At 41.5% G+C, this 12,830-nt stretch overlaps 1 protein-coding gene across 1 annotated transcript in view; it reads right to left on the bottom strand.

Annotated features, from left to right (window-relative positions):
- The window catches only part of ITIH2 (inter-alpha-trypsin inhibitor heavy chain 2), a 33,789-nt gene that overhangs the window by 1,577 nt on the left and 19,382 nt on the right, over positions 1–12,830 (bottom strand). The window contains exons 13-19 of the mRNA XM_045857730.1: positions 12,501–12,686; positions 11,976–12,115; positions 10,399–10,568; positions 5,564–5,701; positions 2,010–2,123; positions 1,420–1,618; positions 695–867 (exon numbers count right to left, since the gene is read on the bottom strand). Of these exons, the coding sequence (XP_045713686.1) occupies positions 695–867; positions 1,420–1,618; positions 2,010–2,123; positions 5,564–5,701; positions 10,399–10,568; positions 11,976–12,115; positions 12,501–12,686 (1,120 nt within the window). The remainder of the gene's footprint in view (positions 1–694; positions 868–1,419; positions 1,619–2,009; positions 2,124–5,563; positions 5,702–10,398; positions 10,569–11,975; positions 12,116–12,500; positions 12,687–12,830) is intronic.

Here is a 12,830-nt window from a genome sequence, read left to right as displayed (position 1 = left end):
TTGTTTGGAATGGTAAAGGTCCTCACTATACAGCATTACTGAATCACCCTGCACCGCTATGTTTCTTACTTTCTATATATTGTATGATGTTTGACATCTTAAAACCCCTGTCTGGCTTGGGAGGAACTGCCCTTCCCAGGCTAGCCAATTCTGAAAGATAGTGAAGGACTCTGCCAGGAGCATGCCTTCTGTATACAACTTACCAACCCAGAGGCAGACCTCATCTGCTGGCCTGTATAATGCAGAAGACATCATTCCAGGGCCATGTGCCAGGAAGCTAGAGACCACTCTATAGCCCAAAGTCCGTGGGAATTGTTCAAAACAGCCAACCCTAATCAACCCTGCTCTGCCTTGTCTTTCCATGGAAACCTCTATAAGGGCTCTGGCCTGACACCATCACTTGCTCCTGCTTCCCCGACCAGAACCTGGTCTTCCTCCTGTGGTCTGGCACAGCCAGCCGTGCCTCTTGTTTCTAGAAGAATCTGGTACTAACAGCTAATGTTTCTTCTAGTGGCATTGGCCTCTTTGTGTTGTTGCTCAGTCACCTTTACAAATTAAGACCCCAGCTCAGAACGTGCGTTCTATGCTTTTGAGTTCACACCTACCACTTTCCCACATTCTAACCACCATTATCCTAAGCTGCTCAAGCCCTAGCATGGCCCCACACTTGTCAGATGGTTAATCAACACTTTACCTATTAGTCCATGTGCTTTAGGTGAAAACTTGTCTGTGGAGGGAATGTAGATCCCCAAAAAGTCTACGTTGATCGGATGCTTCTTCCAAACACGATGAAGTAACACACAGAAGGACAGCTCCCTATCCAGGGTGATTGTCACAGTTTTCTCTTTCTTCAGTGAGACAAGCACCCTAGTGGAAAAGTGAAAATGGAATCAACACTTCAGGAGCACACTCTTCTTAGAAAGTCACCACTCTCACCCTTTATATGAACTCTCATTCCTCCCAGTACAATCCCGCTAGCTTTCTAGGACCCTTACCATGTTTTTGCCACAAAATGCTGTTTTATTTCTCCATCTCTGAAATTCTGTCAATGTATATTTTTTTGAAACAGATACTAAAGGGAAGTTATTACTCACAGGACACAATCATAGTGTATCTGAGCATTTCTGACACAGAGTCGCCTGTGGATTTCAGCTGATGGACTCAGTCACTCACCCAACTTGGACTTACTGAGTACTTACTAAGTGGCAGGCACTAGGCTAGCACTGAGACACCTGGTGAACCAGACACAGGCTTCTGGCTGCTCGGAGCAGGGTGGGTGGGTAGCAAGAATTTTTCTAAACATCAACTTATTCATATTTAAACTGATGATTTTAAGGTTTATGTTTATGTCTCAGATGTTGGGATTTATTTATGTAATGTTTCAAGGACAGGCCCAAATTCAGACATAATAATACTTGCCTCTGATGAGTGACCTGGGCTGTGTCAGACCAGGATAAGACCGACGTACGAGTGCCCCAGTTCAGGGTGATGCTCTCAGTGCTAATTTCTATTTTCATGTCTTCATTTTGGAAATAAAATCCCAGTTTACCAAAATAGGTGCTTAGTTTTTTATTCTTGGGCTTCTTGGCACCAATGAGCTGTCCATTGACCAAAATCCCTACAGGGGTAAAAAAGTTTGTTTTCTCTCTTGATTGCCATTCTTTTTTCATGTGTGGGCACCATAATTCAAACTTATAGAACTGGACATATTATTGTTATTTTGCTCTAGGATTTATATAACACTTTTTCCTTTGTAACTCTCACTATATAGCTATAATTTATTACAGTTTAATTATATTACAAATTATGCTAGTTTATACTGAGAGTATATTATTTATAATGGTTCAAACACTTAGGAATATATTTACAATTTTTTCTTACTAGTTATAGGAATTTGGAAAACATAGGACTTCTATTACAGTGAGAAAGGAAGAAATCCCAGCCAGTGGCAGTGCAGCATGACAAAGATCTAATCGTCCAATTCAAATATCATATCTTTTTATTTTTACCTGATTCTGGATCAGAAACAAGGTTGAGGATTTTTCCAGGTTCTGAGTCAATATTGAAACAAATATTCTTTTGACTTTTTGGTAGGTAAATGATGAAGTGTGGGTCATTTTCAACTGGAAAATATGTGAAAAAATGAAAATAAGAACATCATAGAAGGGAAGAAGATTTTGAAAAGTATTTTCTTCCTAAACATCTTTAATTTCATAAGGACACATATTTACTGTGCCTCCCCTATATGCTAGGCACTGTTCTCAGCACCGGGAGCCCAGCAGTCCATACCCATTGTCCCTTTCTCATACAGCCTCCATCAGAGCTTTAAGTTACTTTACAAGTGTGGTGGATACTTATTCGGTAGCTATCACATACCGTATTTTTCAGACTATAAGATGCACCCCCACCCCCCAAATTTGGGAGAAAATGAGGGTGTGTCTTATAGTAAGAATGTAGCTTACATGGCTCTGAGGGTGGGGGGCATGGCAGTGGAGTGGAGTCACGGGTTATTAAATATTTTACTACATTTTTTTGCTTTAAAAAGTTCTGTCCTATTTTTCTCCTCTAAAACCTAGGTGCATCTTATAGTCTGGTACATCTTATAGTCCTAAAAATATGGTATGCACTAGGCTAGAGATAAAAACATATAAGAAAGGCACAAGGAATAAGACATATATACTCACTACACATGTATACATATATACTACATATGTGTAAATATATATATACAGTGAGTGTATAGATAGATAAAAATGCATGTATTTTATTAAGTAGGCATACACAGTGCATAAAAATAAAGAAGAGAGAACATTATTTGTTAGCATACAGATTAATCTATTCCAAGAGCAACAAAAGATTAATCTGCTCCCAAGAAATTACTGAATACTGCTTTGTTACTGGACACCATTATTCTGGCTGATCTTGTTTATTCATTTGTTTAACCATTCAACAAACATTTAGTGAGGAAAGAAAAAACTACATGCAAAACACTAAATTAGGCCATGTTTGCTGTAGCTATAGGAAAGTACCAATTTAATGAAAGAGCGACAAAGACTCTCTTGACCAAACTCTACCCAGGCTCCCCTGAACTTTTCAGCTAGGCCTCAACCTCTGGATTTCTGTGTTGGACTCTGCACTGTTCTATTTTAGCAAAAGATCTGCTAAATCAGTTTAACCAGAAACCCCACCCTCCACATCTGACCACCCTCATTCTCTGATCAGGTTCCTCATCCCCACCACCCACCAGCTGATGTCTGATCGTACCATCCTGCCTCCAGCAAGAATCTTGTTGGGAGTGTTTAGCCTGGACCCCCTTCCCCTGGTTGCTTCCTCTCAGACTTTTCATCCACTGCCCCCCACCCTGCTCCTTGTCTCTACAGTCCCACTCTCCCACACTGTATTTGCACTTGAGTGCAGTCTGTCTCCCCCACTGCCAAACCCCACTGCAGCCATCCCTATCCTCACAGTATCCCTCCTCGGATACAGTCTTCCTTACCATGCTTTCACAAATATCATGAATAATTTAGTTCTTTAACAGTTAGAACAGTATTTTTCCTTCTTTCAAGGAAGCAGACATAACCACTAATGCAAGCTAAAATAAAGAAAATGATACAATAATAGCCCAAGCACAGTGCTCTGAGAATGAAGATGCAGGATGGTTGACGCCACCTGGGAAAGTTCAGAAAGGTCTTATGAGGGACTTGGCTTTTGAACTAAGTCTTCAAGGTAGGAGGGGAAGAAGGGAAGACTAAAACACAAGAAAGAGAGATATTTTATTCTGAGCAGACAGAATGAGGAATGGCATAAAAGTAGAAAAATTGATGACTTGTTTAGAAAGTAACTCAGTGTGAATAGAGGATGGGTTCTTGAAGAACATAGAAAAAGATCAGACGAAAATGTAGGTGATAGAGACCATGGAACACCATGCTAAAGAACAGACCTTTATTCTGTTGAATAACTAATAAAGGATTTTCAGAATACATGTGACATGATTTGAACTTCATTTTAGGAAAATGTTGGTTATAGTAACCAACATTTATTTAACTTTCCAAGTTAAATATTGGAAAGCAGACATAGGAAGATCATTTAACAGCTAAAATGGCAGTAACCCAGGTAAGAAATGTTAAATTTAAGAAACTAGGATGGTGAGTGGGATTGGAGAGAGAGGGAACATTCAGGAGACATCTGGTAAAATCCATGATAGCTGGTAACTAGTAGAGAGGAACAACTCAGCACTACTGGGCTTCTAGCCTCAGTAATTGAAGGGATTGAAGAAGAAGAAGGCTTGAGTTGAAAACCAGCAGTGGTTGTGTTTTCCAGGAGAAAATGAGAAGAGTTAGCTGCCATCCAGTGACAGACTACTGTTTTCCAGATATTGTCACAAAGCTCCTTGCAAACATTAACTCATCCTCCGAGCAGAGGACATGTGACCTGTCCAAGGTCACATCATGGAGTTAGTAAGTGCCAGAGCTATGGCTCTCACCCAGGCTGCCTGATTAAAGCCCATTCTCCCAACCACTCTGATGTGCTTGTTCATTCTCAAGTGTGTGTTCTGAAACTTAGAATTAGGAATAAACTCATCCAGGGCAGGAACAAAACCTGGTATTTCTTTGCACTCCTCGTACCACCAAGCTCATGTATGTATTCAATAAATGCTTGTTTAATTGATTTTGTGTTGGAGCTGAGCACTAGAGGGCATTGTTAAGACACAGAACAAAAGATTGCTAATTCTTTAAAAAATTTTCTTAAATCACTTAATTATGCTTTCTTCTTCCTTCTTCTTGAATATGGTGTTTTGAAACATTTTGTTCAAAAAAATGTTTTTGTTAAAGATAACAATTGTTTTTGCCATTTTACTTATCCCTGATCCCACCAATCAAACTTTCTTGTAAGCAAAAGAATCAGTGCTGTCACACTGAGTGGATACAGGTCTAGGCAACAGAAAAAAACATCATGTTTAAGTTCATCTGCGCAGCCTAAATTTTGATTACACTGAAAAGTACATTGAAGGCTCCCATGACTAACTTCACAGATTCCTAGGGTCTGGCTGGGGTCCATGGGCATAAGGGTAGCTCGTGTTTCTTCAGCTTCTACTGAGAACCAGGAACCTTATAGCCACCTTGCAGGGGAGGTATGAACATCCCCATTTTATACATGGGCTACCTGTGGGAGATAATTTAGATGAGGTCATGAGAGTGGGGTCCCCATGATTGGATTTAGTGTCCATATAAAAAAGATCACCAGAGAGCTTGCCTTTAGTCTCTCTCTCTCCCAAGGTCATGTGAACTCACAGGAAGATGGTGGCCACCTACAAGCCAAAATACTGAAATCTACCTTGCTGGCACCTTGATCTTGGACTTCAGCATCCAGAACTATAAAAATTTCCGTTGTTTTAATCACACTTTGACTAACACATAGAGTTATCTTCTTTCAACAGAAGGCAGCGATGCCTATAAAAGTCAGCTAGTTTGCCAGAACACAGTGATTTTGTTAATGTATGGTGCCCTGCAGATTATGATCTGATGGAGACCCGGGATTTGAACCCATGTCACAGTTCTCTCACCTCTCATCACATGCGGAGGAGGAGTGGACTCAAGCACGGGAGCTCCTACCACAGGCATTGGGATCCTGGGTGTCGGTGAAGGGTTGACCCAAGATGGGAGTGAAGTTGGAGGAACCTTGCTGCCGTAATACAGAGCACCTAGGTAGAAAAACCCATATCTATTAGTTTCCAGGTAAGTTACTTACGATTCCAAGATTTATGCAGGCCCCAGATGTTCTCAGATAAGGTTTTCTCCTATTATTTTTATTCCTGAGCTCTCTGTCATCATGCTGTGGGCTTGCTGTAAGGCCCTCTTCAGAGTCTTGGACCTGAGCTGGGATCTGCAGCAGGAGGGGTGGTTCCATGGAGCGGGGGAAGGGCCTCATGCCTTCAGTACAGGCCGGAGAGATAATGTCCAGTCCACCCCTGGAGAATACTGGATTACGGTTGGCACCTACCCGATGCATGGCCATTTACCCACCAAAAAGCAATCTGAGCAGTTTAGTTTCCTAAAGAGATTCCTATATTGGTTACAAAAAGTTCATTTTGCTTTCTGATATCCAGTCAGTCTCCCTGTCTTTGAGAAGCAAATGCCAGCTCACCTAGGCATTTTATTTAGGTGATGCAGTGTCACTTAGATATGCCAGTTTACCTAGACAAATTTAGATGTCCCAATCTAATGTAACTGGGAGTCCAGAAGTCAGAGTTCCTTGAATCCTGGGCCAGTCTTGTATAGCTAACATCTCACTTGGAAAAAATTGAAAATTCAGAAAACATTCCCTTTGCAGGGATGTCAAACTCATTTTCACTGGGGGCCATGTCAGCCTTGTGGTTGCCTTCAAAGGGCCAAATGTAATTTTAGGACTGTCTAAATGTAACTACTCCTTAAGGGGCAAGGAGCTCTACATTTGGCAGCCTTCTTGTGTCTGTTTCTATGTATTAGGTAGAGCTGCTATGACTCCCTGTCTTGGTAGCATGACCTAATGTAGTAGGTGCCCTATAAGGTCCAGTGGCACAGCCTCTCCTGTCACCCAAGTTGGATACTCAAGGTGCAATATTTGTGTGGGCTGAGTACACCCTCCTCTTGTAGTTGAGACTTGGTTGCTGTTGGCAGGTCAATGGGAGGGATTTACCCAGGCCAGTCAGCTGTAAGGACTAGCTGTGACCACTGACTGCCGATCTCTGCCCTCTATGGGGGATCAGCTATGCAGGGGTGGGATGGTGGTGTTCCAACACAGTCTGTAGCTGTCTACTGGATGTGCTGGTCCTGGGGTTTCCCAGGTGGTGCAGGCCAAGCTCAGTCCCACATGTATTTTGCCTAGGGAACCCTGTCTGAGCTATAAAGCAATCTGAGATGGCTGCTACTTGTGCTGTGCTTGGACATTCCCAGGTGAAGCCAAACTGTGAAACTAGGCTGGCCACTGTTAATGCCAGGCCTGGGGCCACTTAGCAAGAAGTACAAGGGTTGGGGGCTTAGTAAGGCCTGCTGTTGCTTGTTTGATAGGATTTAGGAAGTTGTGAAGCATGAGCAAAGACCAGCCATTCATATGGAAAAGTAGCTTGGGTGGGGCTGTATGTTGGTCAGAGCAGCCTCTGGGGATCTTCATGATGGGTCAAACAATGTTAACCAGGCTGATGGAGTCTCAGATATGGCACCACCTTGCTGGCTCTGGAGGGAAGGTTTAGAAAAGGGACAATGGCCTCTGTTTACCTTGATGGCAGAAACTTCAGTTTCTCCCTGTATACCACTGATACCTTTCAAGCTGCTACCCTGGTGCTGGAACTCAGAGGGAGTAAGTCTAAGTAGGTGAGTCCGTGTGTGGGTTCTTTAGCAGGAACTGCTTAGGGCTTGAGCAGTTTCTTTCATTGACTTAATCCCTGCTGGGTTTTGCAGCCAGAAGTTATGGAGATTTATCTTCCTGGCACTGGAGCCCTGGGCTGGGGGGCCTTGTGTGGGGCTGGTACTCCTTGCTCCTGAGATATCCCTTTCAAATGTTTATCTACCATATGTGGATGTAGGACTAGCCCATTTCTAATCTGCCCCTACCTTCCCCCTCCCCCAACCAGTCTGGGTGGATGTGGTTTCTTTAATTCCATAGTTGTCAGACTTCCTTTCAACTTGATTATCTATCTGATGGTTCTGAGCGATGGTTGTTCTATATTTTAGTTGTAATTTTGATGTAGTTGTGCAAAGAGGCAAGCTTTATCTGCCTACACTGCCATCTTTCATGGTAGTTTTCATAAAACTCAATCCAGAAGAAAACTTTCAACACTCAGAATCTTATGGAACAAGAAATTGAAAAAATTAAATTTGCATACATATTTTTCTTATAGAGGAGAAGGATGATCAATAAAAGACTTTCAAGCATAAAATATATTATGTTAGAATATGATTCTGCTAGAGAAGTGAAATGAAAATATAGTTCGTGTGGAAGTCCAACAACCAAGGATTTAAAGAAGCCACATTCATGCAGACCGATAGGAGGGGTGGGGATATAGAGAGAGGTGGGAAGGCATGGAGAGGCACAGAGAGGCACAGAGCAATGGGAGTGGCATGGAGCCGTGGGAGTGGTGCAGAGAGGCGGAGGAACAAGGGAGTGGGATTGGCAGTCTTACATTCACGTGTGGTACGTATAAATTGGGAGGGATGCCTCTGGAGTGAGGGATCCTAATCTCAAACCAGACCACCCAGCAGCCCAGAGTTCCAGTGCCAGGAAGATAAATCCCCATAACCTCTGGCTGTATAAACCAGTGGAGGTTGGGTCGCCAGAAGAAACTGCCAGATTATCAGGAGACTCCTTTTAAAGGGCCCACATGCACTTAGGACTTAGACCCACCCCACTCTGGGATTCAGCACTAGGGCAACAGCTGAAGGGCACAAGTGGCATACAGGGTGGAAATAGGGCGGGTCCTGGGAGACACCTTCTTCCCAGGGAAACCTCCAAAAGTCAAGTAGCATTTTTGTCCCCTCTCTGAGCCCTTTCCCCACACAGAGCCACAAAGCGGTGACATGGGTTGCCCTGCCCTGGTGATCACCTAAGGCTCCTCCCCACACAATGTACAGGTCTGCTTCTTTATAATAGGCCATACCACTAAGACAGGGAGTCAAAGCAGTTCTTCTTTACACACAGAAACAAACACAAGGAGACTAACAAACTGAGGAGACAAAGAAATGTGGCCCATTTAAAAGAACAGAACAAAACTCCAGAAAAAGAATTAAACAAAATGGAAATTACCAACCTATCAGATGCAAAATTCAAAATACTGGTGATTAGGATGCTCAGAGAATTCACTGAGTAAGGCAACAACATAAAAAGACCCAGGCAGAAATGAAAGTTACATTAAGTGAAATAAAGAAACATCTACAGGGAACTCCCAACAGCAGAGGGGATGAAACTGAGTGTCAAATTAACAATTGGGAGCATAAAGAAGAAAAGAGGATTCAATCAGAACAGCAAGAAGAAAAAAGAATTAAAAAAAAAACAAGAATAAAATAAGAAGGCTCTGGGACATCTCCAAATGTACCAATATCCAAATCATAGTGATGCCAGAAGGAGAAGAAGAAGAGCAAGAAATTGAAAACTTGTTTGAAAAAATAATAAAAGAAAATTTCCCTAATTTGGTGAAGGAAATAGACATACAAGTCCTAGAAGCACAGAGAATCTCAGACAAGATGGACCCAAAGAGGACCATACCAAGACACATCATCATTAAAATGGCAAAGGTTAAAGATAAAGAGAGAATCTTAAAAGCAGCAAGGGAAAATCAGAGAGTTACCTACAAATGAGTGCCCATAAGACTGTCAGCTGACTTCTCAAAAGAAACTTTGTGGGCTAGAAAGGACTGGTAAAGAGTATTCAAAGTGGTGAAAAGCAGGCCTACAACCTAGATTGCTCTACCCAGTAAAGCTATCATTTAGTATCAAATGGCAGATGAAGTGCTCCCCTGACAAGATAAAGCTAAAGGAGTTCATCATCACCAAGCAATTCTTATATGAAATGTTAAAGGGACTTATTTAAGAAACTATGATCAAAACTATGAACATTAAAATGACAATAAATTCTCAACTATCAACAACTGAATCTAAAAAAACAAACCAAACAAGCAGAACAGGAGCAGAATCATAGATATGGACATCACTTGGAGGGTTATCAGCTGGGAGGGGGAAAAGGGAGAATGGGGGAAAAGGTACAGGGATTAAGAAGCATAATTGGTAGGTACAGTGTAAACAGAGGGATGTTAAGAACAGTACTGGAAATGTGAAGCCAAAGAATTTACATGCACAATTCATGGACATGAATTAAGAGGGGGATTGCTGGAGGGGTTGTGGTACCACGTGGAGTGGGGCAAAGGGGGAAATATCAGGATAATTGTAATAGCAGATCAATAAAATATATTTAAAAATAAGAATATTTTAAAAAGAACAATATGAAATTTCTTGTAATGCAAATAGAATTTGTTCACATATTTTTTAAATGGATGATAGTAAGTGTCAAATCTGGTATTCAATTTCATTGGATACACTTAAAGGAGTTATATCACAGTTTCATTTTAAGACCAGACATTAAATTCATTGCAAGTACTTAAATAAGATGGAAAAAATGTTAATGTTGATTTTTTTAAATGTATGAAGGGGTATACAAGTTATTGAAATTCCTTTGGAAAACATGTGAGGGAAACTGTTCAAAGATCATGGCAATAAACTGTCCTGAAAGTAATTTGACAGAAGAGCTCTGCGGACAGAGGGTTGGGAGCTGGAGGTGGGCGGGAGTAGGAGAGGGGCAGAGGCCTGAGGACCAGGACTCAGCCTGCGGAAGCTGGCCCGCGGTGTCTCTCCGCCAGAGCAACACACCGACCTGAGCAGCAAGTGTGGTCTTGCGGAGGGGAGTCTGCCAGCATGCGCTCGTTCCCAGCTTCATTCTCAATCACCATGGCCGTGAGCGGGGTCACTATATGATGCTCCAGGGACATCTGCAGGATTGTTTTTGTAATTTTCTTTTTCTCAGCAGCTGTAGTAGCCAGGCTTCTGCATTGGAGAAACAGAGACATTACAGAGGGTCACTTTATTTAAGGCTGAGTTAAAGTCCCACCACCTCCACTTCGTGGCCCCCAGGACCCTGGGGGCCACGAAGAAAAATAGAATGAACTTAGTGTTTTGTCTAGTCATGCAATCCTAAGGAATTTTTAAATAGACTTCATTTTTTTTCAAGCAGTTTTAAGGTCACAGTAAAATTAGTAGGAAGTACAGAGATTTCCCAAATAACCCTCATTCACAAACTCCCCCATTATCAACATTCCCACCATAAGTACATTTGTTACAACCGATGAACCTACACTGACACATCATTATCATGCAAAGTCCATCGCTGACATTAGGGCTGGTTCTTGAGTTGCACGTTTTATGGGTTTGGACAGATGCATAGTGACATGTGTTCAACAATATAGGGTCATACAGAGGAGCTTTATTGCCCTAAAAATCTCTGTTCTCCAACTTTTCATTCTCCACACCCTCCAACCCCAGCAAACATTGATCTCTTTTTACAGGGATTGTTTTTTAAAAAATCAATATTTAACTTTCACAGCAATTTGCTATCTGCCTTTAACTGCATCCAGTGTGCTTCTGTATAGGGGCAGAAGTATTTCTCGCTCACTTCAAAGCCACAGCTTGCAGCCATGTGTCTGTTTATAATCTTATTGACATCATAGATTTTCTCTGTGAGTAGTTATATTATTTCCTCCAACCTAGTTCAGGTGACTCTGTTCCATTTTTCTGAGAATCTGATAGAATAGATAGAGTGGGCTCAAGAATAGTAATTTTCTTATCCAGCACTTGTATGGAACTCCAAAGCAGGTGGTCAAAGAACCATCCATTGCTCTAGAAATACAGTTTTTATATTGGACAATTTCAGTGCAGTTCAGCTGAGAAGCCAGAGATGAAACAGATGACTATTAGGGAGCCCTTCCTGATGTGATATCATAATCACATAATCATAGATTTCTCGTTGGACCATAACCCGACCAACTGCAGACAAAACTAATCAATGGTGACAAATGTGTGAACAGTGATTCCTGCTGCAGGTGGTGGTGGGGGTTGAGTGGGAAGAGAACAAAGGAAACTTCAGAGATGAAAGAAGCCTTTCCTATCTGGATCTGGGTGCAGATTACATAGGTGATGTGTATGAAATTTCATTTAACTGTACGCTAAAAATCAGTGTACTTCACACACTTTATTTTATGTATGTTCTACCTCAAAACAAAATAAAATATGGTGAACTCAGCTTTAGTTATAGTGCTAGGAACCAGTGGAAATTAATAATCCAAGCCCCATGACAATTTTTGGCTTTTGTTCATTCTAATCTTTTTGTGTATTACCCCAAGTATTCAAGGCAAATCTTCCAGTTTTGCAAATCCCTGTGGTGTATGCAGTTCTTACCTCTCAGCTAGAAGTTGGTTGATTGTCAGATAGGCCCACAATTTCTTAGTGAAGTCGGGATCTGCATGCTTGTCTTTTGATAGAAAATCCTCCAAGTCATCCATTTGGGCTAGGGTCTCCAAGACTAACTCCGTGCTGGCCTGGATGATGCAAGGTTCAGTTCAAAGATACCAGGAGAGCAGAATTATAGTTAGTCAATTCACATTTTCATACCTACCTACTGTGAGTGAACCACAGTACTATGCAATTTTAAGGAGAATGGAAAATATATCAAAGCAATACAAAAGAGGAAGTTAAGGGCATACTTCTGGAGTTCTCGATTAGTCTGGGATGAAAAAGGTAAGGATTTACACGACAGTTGGGAAGATAGCAGAGACATTGTCATGCCTTCCCTTTCACTATTGCTTTTATTTTACTGGCACATGCATGGTTCTTGAAATGCAGTGTTAGCCTGTTAATACACAAGATGGATGGTATCCAGAGGACCAGTTAGTATTTTTGGAATAAGCAGATAAGCTGAAGTACCGAAGTTGCGGTGATAATGCTCTGTAATTGCGCTGATTTTTCAGGGTCAAATTTTCCTGCCACCACGATCTCTGAGCCTTTAAAATAGTTATGGAAACTGTTTTGAGTGACATCCGTTACTGATGTATGGGGATAGTTGAACTGAACATTCCGGAGCAATGGAGTAGAGACTTGGTTGTAGAATTTCTACAATTCATAAAAAAAACAAAAACAAAAACAAAGAAAAACAACAAAAAAGAACCAGAGAAATCATTACTTTGATATCACTTTATAGGTCTAAAGCATTTTTGTCTGAGATTCTTCAAATGCTTAAGAGACATTTTTATTCTC

This window comes from Phyllostomus hastatus, unplaced genomic scaffold (genome assembly GCF_019186645.2).
Source record: "Phyllostomus hastatus isolate PE091 unplaced genomic scaffold, TTU_PhHast_1.1 phas_scaffold_1674, whole genome shotgun sequence".
Classification (NCBI taxonomy): Eukaryota; Metazoa; Chordata; class Mammalia; order Chiroptera; family Phyllostomidae; genus Phyllostomus; species Phyllostomus hastatus.
Note: the sequence above shows the minus strand (reverse complement) of the source record. Positions and strands in the feature narration are given on the sequence as shown.